The sequence below is a fragment of the Balaenoptera borealis genome (assembly GCF_965194805.1).
Source record: "Balaenoptera borealis genome assembly, chromosome: 5".
Taxonomy (NCBI): domain Eukaryota; kingdom Metazoa; phylum Chordata; class Mammalia; order Artiodactyla; family Balaenopteridae; genus Balaenoptera; species Balaenoptera borealis.
Genome location: NC_138862.1, coordinates 55,268,418 through 55,287,476, shown reverse-complemented (window position 1 = coordinate 55,287,476; position 19,059 = coordinate 55,268,418). Strand labels below are relative to the sequence as shown.

General features: G+C 38.9%; 1 protein-coding gene and 1 pseudogene across 7 annotated transcripts in view; one reads left to right on the top strand and one right to left on the bottom strand.

The window, feature by feature from the left end:
- CD47 (CD47 molecule) overlaps nucleotides 1-19,059 on the top strand; it is a 51,879-nt gene that overhangs the window by 13,603 nt on the left and 19,217 nt on the right. For all 6 annotated transcript variants that reach the window (XM_082394771.1, XM_082394770.1, XM_082394769.1 and 3 more), the window contains exon 3: nucleotides 9,498-9,587. In XM_082394771.1, the coding sequence (XP_082250897.1) occupies nucleotides 9,498-9,587 (90 nt within the window). The remainder of the gene's footprint in view (nucleotides 1-9,497; nucleotides 9,588-19,059) is intronic.
- On the bottom strand, nucleotides 4,954-9,491 carry LOC309630043 (mitochondrial intermembrane space import and assembly protein 40 pseudogene; annotated as a pseudogene). Its single transcript has one exon. The product of its transcript is annotated as a mitochondrial intermembrane space import and assembly protein 40 pseudogene (transcript).

Here is a 19,059-nt window from a genome sequence, read left to right as displayed (position 1 = left end):
TCTTTGCTGTGCCAGCTGAGTTCTTCAACCACATAGAAGTACATTTCAACCTCCTATTTTGAAAGCTCTATTTAGAATCACTAGACATATTACCGATCTCAGGATGAGACCATACTTTAAGAACCTCTGCTTTCAGTGGGATCAGATCAGTTCAGTTGGATCCGCTATTTGCCTCTGTTCTTCTCGCATTTACTGTTACTAAATGTCTGTTACCACATTGGGAATGGGGTGCTTAGGTTGATAGAATATTTTGACATTGCTTAGGATTAGGAATCAACAGATCTGAGTTATATCCCCTATTCTGCAACGTAACTGTTCACCTTTATGGTATGGAGAAGTTACTTTGCCAAGTCAAGTTACCTCATCTCTAAAATAGGGATGAAAATAGATACTTGCTTTTATGTATTCTACAGTCTAATGAGCACCAAATGAGATCCCTTGTGTACAAGTGCTTTGTGAACCAAAGTGCTTTGCAGATGTAAATTGTGTTCTTGGGGTGTTTGTTTTATGAAGGAAGGTATCAGGTTGCTGAAGCTGGCCTGGGGTGTTGTGAGAGGGAGGGCAGGAGATGGCTTAGAGTAGGCTAGCAGAATCTGGAAGGCTTTTCTGCTCAGAAATCTCTCTTACACTGTAACTTTTATTAATTTGGTATTAATTTGGGCTGAAGAGCTTTTTTTCTTTATTTTAAAGTATACCTTTCATCAGGGGTCTAATCTGGAATTGGATAACCTAATATCTAGTTGAAATTTCTGAAGGAATGTACAGCTTCATTGGAATGAAGAAACAAGGCATAGGGACCAGTAATTTTTGAGCGTAGTGTAGGTCACTGGGCAGTAAATTCAAGATATGAGACTTGAAAGGCCAGAAGATGGAATGAAGATGGCTGAGAAAGGAATACCAACATCTGAGATGAAGAGAAAGTTTATAATTTTGTGTGTGATTGTTTCATCTTTCTTTGTTTTCAGAGTACCCTATAAAAATATGGACTGTGTTTACTCTGGGACCATTCAAATGAGGAGGTACTGTTTCACTGTAGAGAATGTAGAAAATTCTACCAGAGTTCTCAGACATTTGGCTTTGCATTCATTTTTATTTGTTGAAATACTTATAGATTCACAGGAAGTTGCAAAGATAGAACAGAGGGGTGCTGGGGGTCCTGGGTACTCTTCACTCAGTTACCCCAATGGTTGGTTACCTCTTATATAGCGATACTAAAATATCAAAACTTGGAAGTTGACAATGGTACAATGTATGTGTATTCTTTGTCATTTTATGATATGTATATTTATGTAACTACCACCACAATCAGCATATAAAACTATTTCATTTGCACAAAGCTGTCCCTCATGCTAACCTGCCAAGCACTAATTTGTTCTCCATGTCTATACTTTGGTCATTTCAACAGTGTAATGTAACTGGAATCATATAGTATGTAGTCTTTTGAGATTGGCTTTTTACACTCAGCACAGTACCCCTGAGATCTGTCCAAGTTGTTGCCTGTATCAATAGTTTGTTCTCTTTCTCTCTCTTTTTTGGCTGAGTAGTATCCCATGGTATGGGTATATCGCAGCTTGTTTAACTGTTCACCTATTGTAGGACATTTTGGGTGTTTCCAGTTTTTGGCTGTTACAAATGGAGTTGCTGTGAACTACCATATAGAGGTTTTTAGGTGCACAAAATCTTCATTCCTCTGAATAAATGCCCAGAAGTACGATTACTCAGCTGTATGCAAGTGTATGCTTAGTTGTTTGTTTTAACATCTTTATCGGAGTATAATTGCTTTACAATGGTGTGTTAGTTTCTGCTGTATAACAAAGTGAAGGAAACTGCCAAACTGTTTTCCAGAGTGGTTGTACCATTTTACATTCCCATCAGCAACATATGAGTGATCTAGTTTCTTCACATCCTTGCCAGCATCTACTGTTGTCATGTCATTATTTTGTACCCATTTTTTACTGGGAAAAAACAAAAAACAAAAAACCTTCTCTCTGCACAAAAAGTTAATTGGAGCAGGACTCTTATAGTGGAATACAAATGTATTGTGATAATGAGACTTACCCATCATGTGGACTTTGGGGATTTAGGCAATAGAAACCATTTTTACAATGTGGTACTTTTTCACAAATATAGGCATAAGTGAGGAATAGAAATTGCGTAATAGAGAATTCCACTTAGTAGAATGTGCATTAAGGGTGGCCATTCTTTGTGCCCTTTTTTTGGAGCACAGTATTTTAGAAATACTACCTATGAGATATGTATACCTCTCTATGAGATTTTATATACCTCTGGTGCCTACGTATAGTATAGTACCATGGACGGAGCACAGGACTTGAATTCAGAAAGCTTTTTCTATACATTACCATTTTCTAGTTTAAGAAAATTTGGATAAAAAGCTCAACCTGTCTGGCCCTCTGTTTTTTATCTGTAAGATGGGAATACCATTTCCATCACAGTCTTGTTCAAAATATCTTGCTTACTTAACAGAGATTTATTGAGCACCTACTATGTGTCAGGCACTGTGCTAGCCACTATGGATTCATTGATGATGAAGACATAATCCCTGCTTTCAAGGAAGTGATAGTACAAAAGAACAGTAAAATAATCTTACATTTATTAGGGCACAGATAGTTTATGTATATGTGCCAGATAGTTTATGTGTATTGTGTCCTAAACTCAAGAACTCTAGGAGATAGGTAAAGGTCTTACCATTTAACAGATGAGGAAGCATGAGAGATTTAGGGTAGTTGTTCAAGACCAGAGTCATAGCCATGATTTTAACCTAGATCTGTCTGTCTTTAAAACCAGTATGTTTACCACCACTGTATACAGTTTCTGTGGAAACACCTTGTAAACAACCAGATTACTAAATGTAAATAATAATAGTTATAAAATGTGTTATTAATATTTATATTTATAGTATTAATGATACAAAAACTTGGAGGCTTAAAATTTTACTTTTTTCTGAGTAAGCTATTAGGGTTTTGTTTTAAAAGGTCTGTTCAAGTTTAGCAAAGTTGCCATTTCTATTATCATCATCATGAGACGTTATGTTCATAATGTTGACATGAAGGCATTTTGAGATCCTCTTGTTAGTTTTCAAGTGCATGTACAAACAACCACAAATGTAGCAGCTTTAAACAGCACCCATTTATTAGCTCACCACTTTGTAGATCACAGTTCTGGTCATGGTATGACTGGGTTCTCCAATCTTACGAGGCTAAAATCAAGGTGTTAGCAGGCTGTGTTCTCATCAGGAGCTCAGGGTCTTGTTCCAAGCACACATGGTTTTGGCAGAATTCAATTCCTTGTGATTGTAGGACTGAGGTCCCTGTTTCTCTGCTGGATGTCTGTTGGGGGCTTCTCTTAGCTCCTAGAGGTTGCTCCCATTCCTTGCCACACAGCCTCTTCCATATTTAAAGCCAGCTAAGGAGAATCCTCTTGTTGAATCCCTCTCACATGTTGAATTTCTTTCGCTAGAACAATCCCAAACCCTTTTAAGTTCTTATTTGGTCTGCCCCCTCTCCCTCAAGAATAATCACTCTTTCAAAGTCAACTGATTGGGGGCCTTAATTATATTTAGCAAAATCTCTTTGCCATATGAAATAATATAATCATAGGAATGAAATCCATCATATTCACAGTCCCATCCCTCCCTCCAGGGGAGGGAATTTAAAAAGGCTGCTTGCAGGGGGCAGGGTGTTTGGGGGCTACCTTAGAATTCTGACTTTGATTAAATAACGGGACTATATCCTAGCCAAGTCAATACATTAAAAAAAAACAAAAACAAAAACCATCACAGTCCTGAAGCATCAAGTAAAAATTTGGCTTGAATTTTAGTGTCAGAAATTTTATTGTGATCCTTCTCTGTGGAAACGTGTTCTCTGTGCATGGAGGTGTACCTTGTATATATTTGAAGGAGAGGCACACTTAATTGATTAGAGTGATTTCTTGGCTCTTTCAGGTCATCCCATTTTGTACACAATGATAAGAGAAATGAGGTCCTGGGTTTTTATAATGTTTAAACTTGGAAGCAGAATTTAAGCACTTATCCATAGACCACATCCTCTTAGTATCATTTCGTTGCCTTTCCACTAGTAAGTTTATTTTCCTGCGAGCCGCTCTACCTGACCAGGAATTGGAGAATAATGGGCATAGTTGTCAGACGTAGCTTGGGTAGAATAAGAGTTTGAATGACTTTGGATCATCTTTCTTTTTTTTTTTTTGGATCATCTTTCTTAATCCTGGGGTGGAAAAATATCTAATATTGTTCTTAGTCCATTTTAAGCTTAATTTGTTTTCTTAGTGCCATAGAAACTCAGAACTGAAAGGGACCTTAGAGAAGTATCTTGTCTCCCTCTCCCCTTGGGAAACAAAGAGTTAGTCGTCTGACAGTACTAATTACTCTTAACAAATCAGTAGCTTAATGGGCATATACATAGTTTTATATAAAACATTGGGTTTTTCCCTAGCATCTCATTTGATACTCAAAGATCCAATTCAGTGATCCTCAGACTTTTCCCACCTTAACAAATTAGAGAGCGGTAACATGTTCATGTCAGTGAGAGAAGACAAATTACAGCAGGGAGATGCAGCAGTGATTTTAAATTGAGAGGCTCGTGGGCCACCCCACCCCTGCCACACACACACACACACACACACATAAACACACACACACACACACACACACACACACACACAGTTATTGGGGTAGAAGCTGAAAGGGGAGAGTATGTGACGTTTGGATAAACTCCAGGTAATTCTGATAAGCTCCAGTTAAGAATCACTTAGACAACAATATTTTTTGTTCTATAATCCCACCCTCTGTCTTTGAAATAGCTTTTATTATTATTTCTGCATAGAGGTATAGAGTCGGCTATTAGTCATCTAGTCTATCTGCCCATGTAATTCCTGAATTACTTCTATCACACCCCAGGTAGTTGGTCATTCAAAAAATTTTTCTTTCAGGTAAAAATCATGCTTTCCTTTTAATTGACACCGTTTCCTCTCTCGGGTGCTACTCTGGTAATGATTAGGTCCCCGCCTCTCAAGAACATTGCATCTGAACAGGCTGAAACAGAGCCAGTGTGAACACAGACCCCAAACCAGGGCTTTCGGAATAACAAGAACAGAAAAAAACAGCCTTTCTCTTCACTTACAAAGGGAGTCAGTCACTCAGAGGGTACAAAGCTCTGTTTTCCAAATGTAGAAAACCTGGAGCTCAATGCAAACTGGAAACCAAAATATATCAGAAATGAAGCATAGTGCTTCGTCAAATACTCAAGGTCTGATCATCCCGCCTCTTCTACAAGGAATGGCCCCGCTCCAGCATTTTTAAAGGAAGATGTCTTGTTTCTATTTCGCTTTCCAACTAGGTATAAAATCTACTAAAAGGGATACAAGGAATCAGAATAAATCAGCTCATTCACAAGAGACACTCCCAGATAATGATTTTGGGTTGCTGAGATTATTCAGCACGTTATTTCAAAGTGGCAAAATTCAGGACAATCTGAGAAGAGAATTCAAAAGTGGGAGCTACATTCGCTGATAGGTTATGTGAGACACACATACATACAACCCATTTTTCAGTGTCTATGTCAAGGGGCCAAGACCCCTGATCAGCACGGTAAGTTATTTTGTACAGTACAGTGCACAGAAAACAGAGGGAGAGACACTTTCTTGGAGAGGTTCATCCTCTCTGAAGGAGGCTGGAGCCCAGCGCGCCCCGGGCCTTCATTAGCTGGACCCCCTCCTCTTTTTTGGTTGTGGTGGCCTCAGAGGCAGCCGTTTCCTCTAATCGATCCGCTGGCTTCTCCTCCTCCTCCTCCTCCTGGGGATAGAGGTCCGGGTACTTCTGCATGCACTCCTGCATGGCCTGGAACTGGTCTACACAGTCCGACCCCTTGACATCCTCTGTGCTGCAGTGGAAGCAGGAAAAGGCCGCCTTGAACAGTTCCCCACACGCGCCGCTGGCCACGCCCCCAAGGCAAGGGCGGTTCCAGCTGATGTCTCCGTGGGGCAGGATCAGTCCGTGCTCCTCGTACCGATCACTGGGGTCGTCGGCCACCAGCGCCGCGTTGCTTGGAGTTTCATGGTCTTCTTTGGTCACAAATATGATTCGATCCTTCCCTTCCTGCCGGCAGTGGGCCACGGTGCAGCCCGGCGCTCGGACCTCCATCGATTGTGGCACTGGGGGGCGGCCTCTCGCTGCGACCTCTCCACTGCGGGGCGGGCGGCTTGGAGGCTCGCGCGGACCCGCCCCCTCCCATTCAAGTGTTTACGTAAGCGCATGACAGAATGAGACTGTTACTGCCCAGAGGATTTTAGTCTATTATCAGGCAGTTCCAGTTCTTCCTGAAGTCAAGCTAAAACTTGCAACCCTGCAATTTCTCACTCACTAGGAGGTATGGTATTTCTCTTCCAAGTTTATTCTTCTCTAAGGTAAAACTCCCCAGCTCCTTCAGCCATTGCTCATGGTTTCAGCACCCCTATTCTAGTCACTTTCCTTTGGGACGATTCCCTGTTATGTCTTTAAATTTGATGAGTAAAACCGAACTCAGGACTGCATTTGTGGGCCGTGTCCTCCCTTCCTGCTACTGCCTGACGGCTGCATTAACTTTCTGGTAGGTCCTGCTTCTCTATAATCCATTCCCTTCGAGGCTGCCAAAGAAGATTTTAAATAAATCAGGTCACTTTTCTTCCCTACTTGAAGGTTTCCGATCGCTTTTCATTGCTTATAGAATAAAATCCAAACTTTCTTAACAAGCTGAGCAGACTTTTCCCACCTTAACAAATTAGAGAGAGGTAACAGGTAATTAGAGAGTTCTTAATCCCAGCAATCTCTTTCCGTCTCATCTTGTATCATTAAATTCTAGTTACACTGGCCATCATTCAGTTGCTCCAACTTGCTGTTCCTTTGGCATATCTTCTCCACTGTCCTCACATGGCAGGCTCTTTCCAGTCCAAGGCTCAGAGCCAGTTCCTCTCCCCATGAGGCCTTACTACCCACAAGAGTCTGTTCTTCAGCCCCTCCCCCTCCTCAAGCCCATAGCCCCACCTGGCTTATTCACTGCTAGATCTCAGGTACCTAGAAGAGTACCCTACCCATGGTGGGCTTTTAATAAATGTTTGTGTAATAAGTGAAAAATGAGTGGTCAGACCAGGTCAAACACACTTCTTATTTTCACTGGTAGATTTCTATTAATGTATGCTAAGACGGTTGAAGATTGTTCTGTTGTGTAAGGAGGGAGGCCAGTGAAGAAAGAACATTTCATTGTCAGCCCGTCCTGAACACGAGATCAGATTCTGGCTGTATCTTGAAGGTAGCAACCACAGGATTTAGTGTCAGGCCAGAAGTGAGGTGTGAGAGAAGTCAAGGAGTCAAGGATGACTCCAAGGTTTTTAGCTTGAGCAACTGGAGAAATGGGGTCACCACTACTGAAATGGGGAAAACTGAGAGGGTAGGTTTGCTGAAGGAGTGGGGGGAGGAGTGTCAGCAGTCAGTTTGGGACATGAAGATTTAAGATACTTAAGACCCTTAATTCTCTAGGCCTCAGTTTCCTCAATGATAAGGAGGCATGTAATAGTTGTGAGGATTTGAGGAGTTAACGTACACAACTCAAAAAAAGTCATAAAGCAAGTAGAGAAAAATAGGTTAAGAATAGTCATTAGATCATTGAGCTTTTACCAAATCCTTTGGGCATTAGATATGAAAAACTAAAGATGATTCATGAAGGTTTTTCCTGGTAGGATTTTAGACTGAATTGAAATGGGTTTTCTTTGGTATAGGAAGATGCTCAGTAATTCAGTTGGAAATTAAGGTATTAATTCAGAGTATCTGAAAACATCTGGCTCTTAGTAGAGATCTGCAACCATGAGAGCATCCACACCCCCACCCCAAAAAACTGTCTTTCATTCACTCACTATTTTTTTTTTTAATTAACTTATTTATTTATTTTATTTTTGGCTGTGTTGGGTCTTCGTTTCTGTGCGAGGGCTTCCTCCAGTTGCGGCAAGCGGGGGCCACTCTTCATCGCGGTGCGCGGGCCTCTCACTATCGGGCCTCTCTTGTTGCGGAGCACAGGCTCCAGACGCGCAGGCTCAGTAGTTGTGGCTCACGGGCTTAGTTGCTCCGCGGCATGTGGGATCCTCCCAGACCAGGGCTCGAACCCGTGTCCCCTGCATTGGCAGGCAGATTCTTAACCACTGTGCCACCAGGGAAGCCCACTCACTATTTTTTGACTATTGGAACCTTCAGCAACAAACCAATTGAGTCTCTACTATGTGTAGCGCAAAATGCTAGATGATGGAAAGTTAATATCTGTGAGATAGAATTCATAATGTTATATTCTGTGGATTGTTGTGAGCATTTACCAGAGCTTAACATTATAAGCTAACACAAGAAATGCATGGATAGTATTACTGTGTGAAAGCCCACAAGTTTTCTTGCATGCTGATACAGAGGCAGAGCAGTGGAAGATTTGAAAATGCGCACAGCACATTCCCTCTTTACAGGCAAACTTTGAAATGCTTTCAGTGCATTTACTTGGCTTTGTTGTTAGAGAGGAAATTTCACAGGTAAAATTATCATCTTAAGAGTTGATAAGATGCAATTAAACTTAATTTTTCAAAAGTTCTCAACAAATCTTTTTGAAGACTTAAAATCACAATTTCCTTTATATAGAACATATCATTTCATATTATCATTCTCTAGGTAACTTGTAAACCGCTTAATACCTAAAGCCCCTCATGTTACTTTAAATGTAAACAATCATTTGAAGCCGAATTATTCATAAATACGTCTTCTATTCCAGAGTAAGTCTGAGAAAAGCTAGGGCTCACATCTGTCTTGGTTTTAGTCAGAGTAAGGTGAAGGTACTCAGTTGTACAACTACCTCACTTTGATACCCTGAATAAGTCTTTACAGAAAGACTTCATTGTTGGTTTAAGGTAAATTCTTGGCATGTTACACCTACAGGTGTTCACTGTAGGAGCACATAATAATAATTGTAGTTAATGTTTACTGAGCACTTGGTAAGTGCCAAGATTTGTTTTAGGCCCTTTTCATGTATGAACTTCGTTAACAATCACAACAGTCCAGTTGTCCCAGTGTAACAATGAGGACACTGAAGAACAGAGAGGTGTTAAGACTTTGTCCAAGATCACAGAGATTGTAAGTTAGGGTTGTATTTCAAAGCCAGGCGCTGTAGCTGCAGAACCTTGTTCTCAGCTCCTGTACCATATTACCTTCTTCCAGAAGTCATAGGTTAGGGAAAATGTGGTGAAAAGCACTTAAAGAACTAGTTTCTTGTTTCATAAGTAAAATTTGCTGTATAAGCTAAATTATATGTATAATTTGTTACTTATTTTAAGGCCAAAGTTTTAATTAATTGTTTTTATTTTCCATCTCCACAATAAAATATATTGTTCACTATTCATGGCCAGGAGTTACAGTGATTATAGTAAATGTTAATTGTGATTTTTGTTTTCTCTTTTCCCAGTTTCATGGTTTTCTCCAAATGAAAATATCCTCACTGTTATTTTCCCAATTTTGGCTATACTTCTATTCTGGGGACAGTTTGGTGTTGTGAGTAAGTACTTATTTCTATTTTTCATTTATGTTTTAGTGGTTAAATTGTTATTTCTGGCAGGCAATGCTGGTGAAATATTTTATTTAACCAAATTATATTAACAAGCATGATAACGTGGTAAATAAGAATATACAGTCAATATTAATATTCTCCTTGAAGTCTATATTGTCCTTCATACTTTGCTTCATTTCACTTTTTTTTTTTTTTAAGGAACTCCTTTTTTTAATTTACTTATTTATTTATTTATTTATTTATTTTTGGCTGTGTTGGGTCTTAGTTTCTGTGCGAGGGCTTTCTCTAGTTGCGGCAAGTGGGGGCCACTCTTCATCGCGGTGCACGGGCCTCTCACTATCGCGGCCTTTCTTGTTGCGGAGCACAGGCTCCAGACGTGCAGGCTCAGTAATTGTGGCTCACGGGCCTAGTTGCTCCGCGGCATGTGGGATCTTCCCAGACCAGGGCTCGAACCCATGTCCCCTGCATTGGCAGGCAGATTCTCAACCACTGTGCCACCAGGGAAGCCCTCATTTCACTTTTAATTCCTAAGAAGGTTTTTTTTTCCCTTAACTTCTTAAGAATGAACATTGGGAATCCTGATAATAACAATACCTTTGACTCAACTGGTTTTAATGTTTACATAGCATTTACACGTACAGTATTTTCTTTGGTAAAGAGATGGTTACAGCCTACGCTGGTGTTGACAAGATAGGATGACGTAGAAGGAGTGATCAAGATGGCGGAGTAGGAAGCCCCTGAGCTTACCTGCTCCCACAGTACACCAAAGTTACAACTACTTACAGAGAAACTGTCTCTGAGAATGACCTAAAGACTAACAGAGAAGGTACTCTACAATTAAAGATATAAAGAAGAAACCACAACAAGATGAGTAGGAGGGGAAGAGGTGTGGTCTTGTCAGGACCCACACTTAAGGGTCCTTAAGTAGGAGGAAAATCAACAATGGAGATCCTCCCCAAGGACTGAGGGGTCAAGCCCCACATCCAGCTCCCCATCCTGGGGGTCCTAAACCATGAATACAAGTGCCCAAAACGTCTGACTTTGAATACCTGTGGGACTTATGTTTGGGAGAGCCAGAGGGCTGTAGGGTACCAAGACTTTGCTCTTAAAGGGTGTGCACAGAAACTTACTTGCTCCAAGTCCCAGCACAGAGGCAGCAGTTTGACAGGTGTCTGAGTCAGACCCACTTGCTTATCTTGGAGAGCCTCACTGAGAGACAGGAGGCAGCTGGGATTCCCCCCAGAAGTGAGATGCTAGTGGCAGCCATTTTTGTGATCTCGTTCTACCACTCTGACACCTGCACTGGTGGGCACCATATTGGAATCCTCCCTCTAGCATATTAGCTCTGGGGGCTGGCACAGCCTACCAGCAATCATGTGACTTGTAGCAGTTGCATGCTGACAGGTTGCACAGCCAACAGTGCTGGGGAGCCTATCCTGCCCACCAGTGTGCCCACAGGAGTTGACCTCACACACAATAAAAGGGCACAAACAGCCCTTTTATCCACATAGAGGATACCCCTGGAGCGTCTGGCTCTGGTAGCCATAGGGAAGCTTGCTGCTGGGCCCCATAGGACATCTACATAAGGCCACTTTTCTAAGATTGGGAGATGTAATGGACCTACCTAATACATAGAAATAAACAGAGAATTAGGCAGTATGAGGAGACAGAGGAATATGTTTCAAATGAAAGAACAAGAGAAACTCTCAGAAAAAGAGCTAAATGAAACAGAGATAAGCAATCTACCTGATAAAGAGTTTAAGGTAATGATCATAAAGATGCTTACTGAACTCTGGAGAAGAGTGGATGAACACAGTGAGAACTTCAACAAAGAGTTAGAAAATAGAAAAAAGAATCCGTCAGAACTGAAGAATACAATAACTGAAGTGAAAAATACATTAGAGAGGATCAACAGTAGATTAGATGATACAGAAGGACAGATCAGTGATCTGGAATACAGAGTACTAGAAATCACTCAAACTGAACAGAAAAAAAGAAAAAAAGAATTTTTAAAATGAGGATAGTTTGAGGGACTTTTGAGACAACATCATGCATACTAACGTTCACATTATAGGGGTCCCAGAAGGAGGAGAGAGAGAGAAAGGGGCAGAAAATGTATTTGAAGAAATAATGGCTAAAACTTCCATGATCTGGGGGATGAAAGAGATATTCAGGTCCAGGAAGCATAAAGAGTCCCAAGAAAGATGAACCCAAAGAGATCCACACCAAGACATATCATGATTAAAATGACAAAAGTTAAAGATAAGAGATAGTTTTAAAGGCAGCAAAAGAAAAGCAACACTAGTCACAATCGTGGGAATTCCCATAATGTTATCAGCCAATTTTTCAGCAGGAATTTTACAGGCCAGAAGGGAATGACATGCTGTATTTAAAATGCTGAAAGGAAAAATCTTACCACCAAAAATATTCTACCTGGCAAGGTTGTCATTCAGAAATGAAGGAGAGAGAAAGAATTTCCCAGACAAGCAAAAACTAAGAGTTCATCACCACCTTACAAGCTGGTTCATAAACCAGCCTTACAATAAATGTTAAAGGGTCTTCTTTAAGTGGAGAAGACAAGGTCATAACTAGAGATAAGAAAGTATATGAAAGGAAAACTCTCACTGCTAAGGCAAATATATAGTAAAGGCAGTGGATTGTCACTTAAAAAGTGAATGTTAAATGATAAAAGTTGTAAAATCAAGTATAACTACAGTAAGTGTTATTTGCGTATACAAAATAGAAAGATGTAAATATGACATCAAAAACATAAAACATGGTTGGGGGGAGTAAAAATGTAGTTTTCAGAATGTGTTTGAACTTGTGACTATCAGCTTAAAGCAATCTGCTGTGTATATAGGTTCATGTATATAAACCTCATGGTAACCACAAACCAAAAACCTATAATAGCTACAGAAAAAGTAAAGGGGAAGGAACTGAAACACAAAGCTAAAGAAAATCATCAAACCACGAGGGAAGAAACTAAAAGACGAAAGGAACAGACAAGAACTACAAAAACAACCAGAAAACAATTAACAAAATGACAATAAATGTGCATACCTATCAATAACCACTTTCAATGTAAATGGACTAAATGCTCCAATCAAAAGACACAGGGTGGCTGAATGGACACAAGAACAAGACGCATCTACATGCTGCCTACAAAAGATTCACTTCAAACCTAAAGACATACATGCACTGAAAGTGAAAGGATGGAAAAGTATGTTCCTTACAAATGGAAACAAAAAGAAAGCTGAGGTAGCAGTTCTCATATCAAGGAAAATAGACTTTAAAACAAAGACTTTAAGAGAAGACAAAAAAAAAAAAAAAAAGGTGTTACGTAAGGATAAAGGGACCAATCCAAGAAGAGAATATAACATTCATAAGTATTTATGCACTCAACAAAGGAGCACCTAAATATATAAAGCAAGTAGTATAGGGAAATTGACAGTAATACAATAGCTGGGGACTTTGATACTCCACTTACATCAGTGGATAGATCATCTACACAGAAAATTAATAAGAAAATATTGGCCTTAAATGACACATCGGACTTGATGGAATTAATAGACATATATAGAACATTCCATTCAAAACCAACATAATACATACTCTTTTCAAGTGCACGTGAAATACTCTCCAAGATAGATCACATGCTAAGCCACAAAACCAGTCTTCAGTAAATTTAAAAAGATTGAAATCATATCAAGCATCTTTTCCTATCACAAAAGTATTAAACTAGAAATCAGTTACAAGAAGAAAAATGGAAAAAACCCAAACAAGTGGAGGCTAAACAACATGCTACTAAACAACCATTGGGTCACTGAAGAAATCAAAGAGGAAATTAAAAAATACCTGGGACAAATGAAAATGGAAACACAATGATCCAAAATCTTTGCATTGCAGCAAAAGCAGTTCTAAGAGGGAAGTTTATGGTGATATAGGCCTACATCAAGAAATAAGAAAAATCTCAAATAAACAATATAACCTTATACCTAAAGGAACTAGAAAAGAGGAACCATCAAAGCCCAAAAGTAGTAGAAAGAAGGAAATAGTAAAGATCAGAGCAAAAATAAATGAAAAAAAGGACTTAAAAAAAAACAGTAAAAAAAGATCAGTGAAACTAAGAGCTGGCTTTTTGAAAAGATAAAATTTATGAACCTTTAAGCCAGACTCTTCAAGAAAAAAAGAAAAAGGGCCCAAATAAATAGAATAAGAAATGAAAGAGAAGTTACAATTGACACCACAAAAATACAAAGGATCATAAGAGATTATTACTAACAGTTATACACCAGCAAATTAGACAACCTTAGAAGTGATACATAAATTCTTAAAAACACTCAATCTTCCAAGACTGAATCAGGAAGAGAGAGAAAATCTGAGCAGTCCAATTACTGGAAGTGAAGTTGAATTAGTAATCAAAAAACTCTGAACAGACAAAAGTCTGGGAGCAGATAGTTTCACAGGTAAATCTACTAAACATTTAAAGAAGAGTTATTACCTATCCTTCTCAAGCTATTCCAAAAAAATAGAAGGAGGAATACCCTCAAATTTGTTCTGTGAGGCCAGATTCACCCTGATACTAAAACCAGTCAAAGACACTAGAAAAAAAAAAAAAAAATACAGGACAATATCCCTGATGAACATAGATGTAAAAATCCTTGACAAAATACCAGCAAAATGAATTCAGCAGTACATGAAAAGGATCATAGGCCACAATCACCTGGGATTTATCCCAGGAACGCAAGGATGGTTCAATATCCACAAATTAATTTAACATGATACACCACATTAGCAAGACAAAAGAAAAATATCATTTGATTATCTCAATTGATGCAGAAAGAGCAGTTGACAAAATCCAACATCCATTTATGATAAACACTCAACAAAGTGGGTGTACCCAAGATAATAAAGGCCACATATAACAAACCCAGAGCTAACATCATAGTCAATGGAGAAAAACTGAAGGCTTTTCCTCTAAGGTCAGAAACAAGACAGGATGCCCACTCTCACCACTTTTATTCAACATTGTATAGGAAGTCCTAGCCACAGCAATCAGACAAGAAAAGAGATAAAAGGCATCCAAATTGGAAAGGAAAAAGTAAAACTGTCATATTTACATATAACATGATGCTAAATATAGAAAAGCCTAAAGACTCCATGGAAAAAATGTTAGAACTGGTAAATGAATTCAGTAAGTGGTAGCATACAAAATCAATATACAGAAATCTGTTGTATATCTATATATTAAGAATGAACTATCAGAAAGAGAAATTAAGAAAGCAATCCCATTTACAATTGCATCAAAAAAGAATAAATTTAACCAAGGAGGTGAAAGACCTATACTCTGAAAACTATAAGGCACTGATGAAAGAAATTGAAGACAACACAGACAAATGGAAAGATATTCTGTGCTCATAGATTGAAAGAATTAATATCGTTAAAATGTCCATACTACCCAAAGCAATCTACAGATTTAATGAATCCCTATCAAAATACCAATGGCATTTTTTAAAGAACTGGAACACATAATCCTAAAATTTTCATGGAAACACAAAAGACCCTGTATAAGCAATCTTAAGAAAGAAGAACAAAGCTGCAGGTTATCACTCTCTTTGATTTCAAACTCTACCACAAAGCTTTAGTAATCAAAACTGTATGTTACTGGCACAAAAACAGACACACAGATCAATGGAACAGAATAGAGAGCCCAGAAAGAAACCCACACACTTATGGTCAACTAATTTACAATAAAGGAGTCAAGACTATACAGTGGGGGAAAGACAGTCTCTCTTCAATAAATGGTGTTGGTAAAACTGGACAGGTATATGGAAGAGAATGAAACTGGACTACTTTCAGTAGTCTAAACTTTTAAACTTTATTTATTTATTTGTTTGTTTGTTTATTGGCTGTGTTGGGTCTTCGTTGCTGCGTGCAGGCTTTCTCTAGTTGCGGTGAGTGGGGGCTACTCTTTGTTGCAGTGCACAGGCTTCTCATTGCGGTGGCTTCTCTTGTTGTGGAGCACAGGCTCTAGGTGCACAGGCTTCAGTAGTTGTGGCACATGGGCTCAATAGTTGTGGCTCACGGGCTCTAAAGCACAGGCTCAGTAGTTGTGGCGCACAGGCTTAGTTGCTCCTCGGCACGTGGGATCTTCCCGGACCAGGGCTCAAACCCGTGTCCCCTGCATTGGCAGGCAGATTCTTAACCACAGTGCCAGGGAAGTCCCAAAACTTTTAAACTTTTAAAATGTAAGATTTATTTCTCATCTCCCTATAGCACACTGAAATAGTCATTGAAGGCCAGTAAACATTTATATAAGGCAAGGAGTAATTAATGGCTGATTTCATTTATTTATTTTATTCACTAGTGCAACCTTTATAAAATGAAAGCTAGTGAAATATTGTAATGGATTGACCTATTATATATTTCATGAATTTTACTCAGAAGTTTAAGTCATGTGTATCTAAAGTGATACATAAAAATGGAAGGGAGATGACTGATTATGTATTCTAAGGACTCTTTTCAATGTATGGCACTCTGGAAATGCTTTGTGATTTCAAATCTGTTCTCAGCTTTTGTCTAAAAGGGCAGAAAAGAGGAAGAAAGGGCTAAGGGAGACAACTGTCAAGATATTTCACAACTCTTACTTTCAAAACAGTGTCTAAAATTCTTGTGGAAATTTTCTTAGAATTTCAGTAAGTCTTTTATATCAAGAAAAAGACTGGTATAGCACCAAGACCTCATCTACTGATGTTAAGGAAAGCCTTTAACCCTATTGGCAGACTCAGGCCTTAAGGCCTATGTCGTATGATTTAAATAGGCAATAGCCTTTTTCTAAGATCATGAAATCATTTCACTGAAGTGTGATTTGTTGCATTTGGATTGATTGAACTGTGCTGATCATGACATTACCATTAGTAACATATTATTTTTAGTGGACTGACCCAAGAGTGTATTTACTATCAGCCATATTCTTACAAAATAAGCTTTACCATTGTTTTTCTGACTTAAAAAAGTAATACATATCACTTTAGGATACCTATACAACATAGGAAGTCTAGAGAAAAAACAAAAATCATCTAGAGTCTCACAGCCTGGAAATAAACTATTGAGGTATTCTAGTGAATTTCCTGCTCCCCTTTCTGTCTTTTTTCTTGAAAAAGGAAAAACTATAAATGAACTCATCTAGCTTACATACTTGTAAATGCTGATTTGCCTCCCGTATTTTCAGAAATCTTTTTGTAGTTGTCTGTGCTCTACTTTTATGGATGTACTATAATTTACTTAACTCTCATCTTGATGGATATTAAGGATATTTCCAAGTTTTCTTGATACTATGAAAGTATCTAGTATTACATACCTTTAGTACATACTAAAGGTATGTAACACTAGAAATGGCAGAGAAGGTATTTTAAGGCTCATGATACACATTGCCAACATGTTTTCCAGCACCATTGTATCAGTTACTACTGCAGGTGAGAATACCTGTCTTTCACCTCACAAGCTTGACATCATTATAATTCTAAAATCTTTGGTAATTCGATGGTTAAAAAAAATCATCTTAATTTTCATTTTTGTGTTAGTAAGGGTAAATGTTCTCTTTTATATTTATTCTATTGGTCATATTTTTTGGGGGGGCCGTGCCTTGTGGGATCTTAGTTCCCTGACCTGGGATCAAACCCATGCCCCCTGCAGTGGAAGCACGGAGTCCTAAATGCTGGACCAGCAGGGAATTCCCTTCTATTGATCATATTTTAAGGAATGTGATCATAAACCTAAAAAAATATTTTAGTGGCAATTTTTTTTTTGTAAATAATTTTTTTAACCTCTTTATTGGAGTATAATTGCTTTACAATGGTGTGAGAGTTTCTGCTGTATAACAAAGTGAATCAGCTATACCTAAACATATATCCCCTTATCCCCTCCCTCTTGCGTCTCCCTCCCATCCTCCCTATCCCACACCTCTAGGTGGTCACAAAGCACGGAGCTGATCTCCCTGTGCTATGTGGCTGCTTCCCACTAGCCATCTATTTTACATTTGGTAGTGTATATATGTCCACATAGTGGCAATTTTTTAATTAGGCTCATCTTAGAACAAGTAAATGTAGTGTGTGTGTGTGTGTGTGTGTAGGAGGTACCTATATACTTGAGTAAATGTGTGTGTGTGTGTGTGTGTGTGTGTGTGTGTGTGTAGGAGGTACCTATATACTTGATTCACCCAGCCTGCGCTCACATTTAAAGGTGTTTTTGATAATAGTACCTAAATATTTGTAGAGCTCTTGCTTTGTGTGATAGGCACTATGCAAAGTACTCTACATCTGAAATCACATTTACTTCTTTCAGGAACTCTATGGGGATAGATACTGTTGTTATCATTCCCATTTTATAGACAAGAAGCAGAGGCACAGATTGGTGAGGCAATTTGCCCACCATCCCCCAACTGTTTCTTGGTAGTACTGGGATTTGAAACAGTGCTATTTACCACTACATTATAGTGCCTCCCTGTCTTGAAATTATTTCGAATGTGTTTTTTTTTTTCTTTTCCCAAGAAGGGTGAACCTATATCTGGATATACACACTGAGTAAAAGAAACTGTTATTTATAGAGTAGAATGTGGACCCACTTTATTTATTCAATAAATGTCTTTTGACAGGGTACCTACTGATTACTAGGCCCTGGGTGGCATGCTAGAGATGTAGAAGTGAAATGTAAATTGCCCCTGGCTTTGTAGCACTGCTCTGTGCCTTCTGTCACATCTTCAGGAGAGACATGAATCTAAATCTACTTCTCCCTTGGTACTCTTTGTAGGAGGCCTCCTGTTTATGGCCTGGGGATTCCACCAACAGGAAAGCCCCCTTTTTCCCCGCTTGCTGCTTGGTTTTGCATTTTTTAGAGTGCAGAATATTACACGCTCTAAAGTATTAATAGTAACTCAGACCCATGACTTTCTAAATTTCTAGTTCCTTTTAACTTTTTCTGTACTTGACCACAGGGGGTTTCCTCTCTGGTTTTTCTAGCTCTGAGCGTCATTCTTTTTGGTGATCCAAGATAAAACCTAAACCTTCTGTCAGCTAAACATCCAGTAAAGACAGCAGATTATGCTTTCACTTTTAGGAGAAAGAGTTTCTTTATACCAGAACTGTATCTTGAACTGTATCTCAGGATGCCATCGATCCTACTGAGAAAGAAGCCTTGAGAAGACTTCTAAACTCTGGAAGCCAAGCCAAGGGCTCCCAAATGTGGTGAGCCTTAGACCACATTTTGAAGACAAAGGTCTCTCACAGGAAAATGTTCCTAAATACCTTTGCCTTTAGCTTTAACTTACAAGCTTTTAAGCAGAATCTTATGCTTAGCAAACAGCTCAGAGAATCCTAGAATCAAACACTGAGCCTTAACCAAAATAACAATTTTCTTAATAGTATTGCATTTCAAGTATTTTGTTTTTGTTCTGTAAACTGTA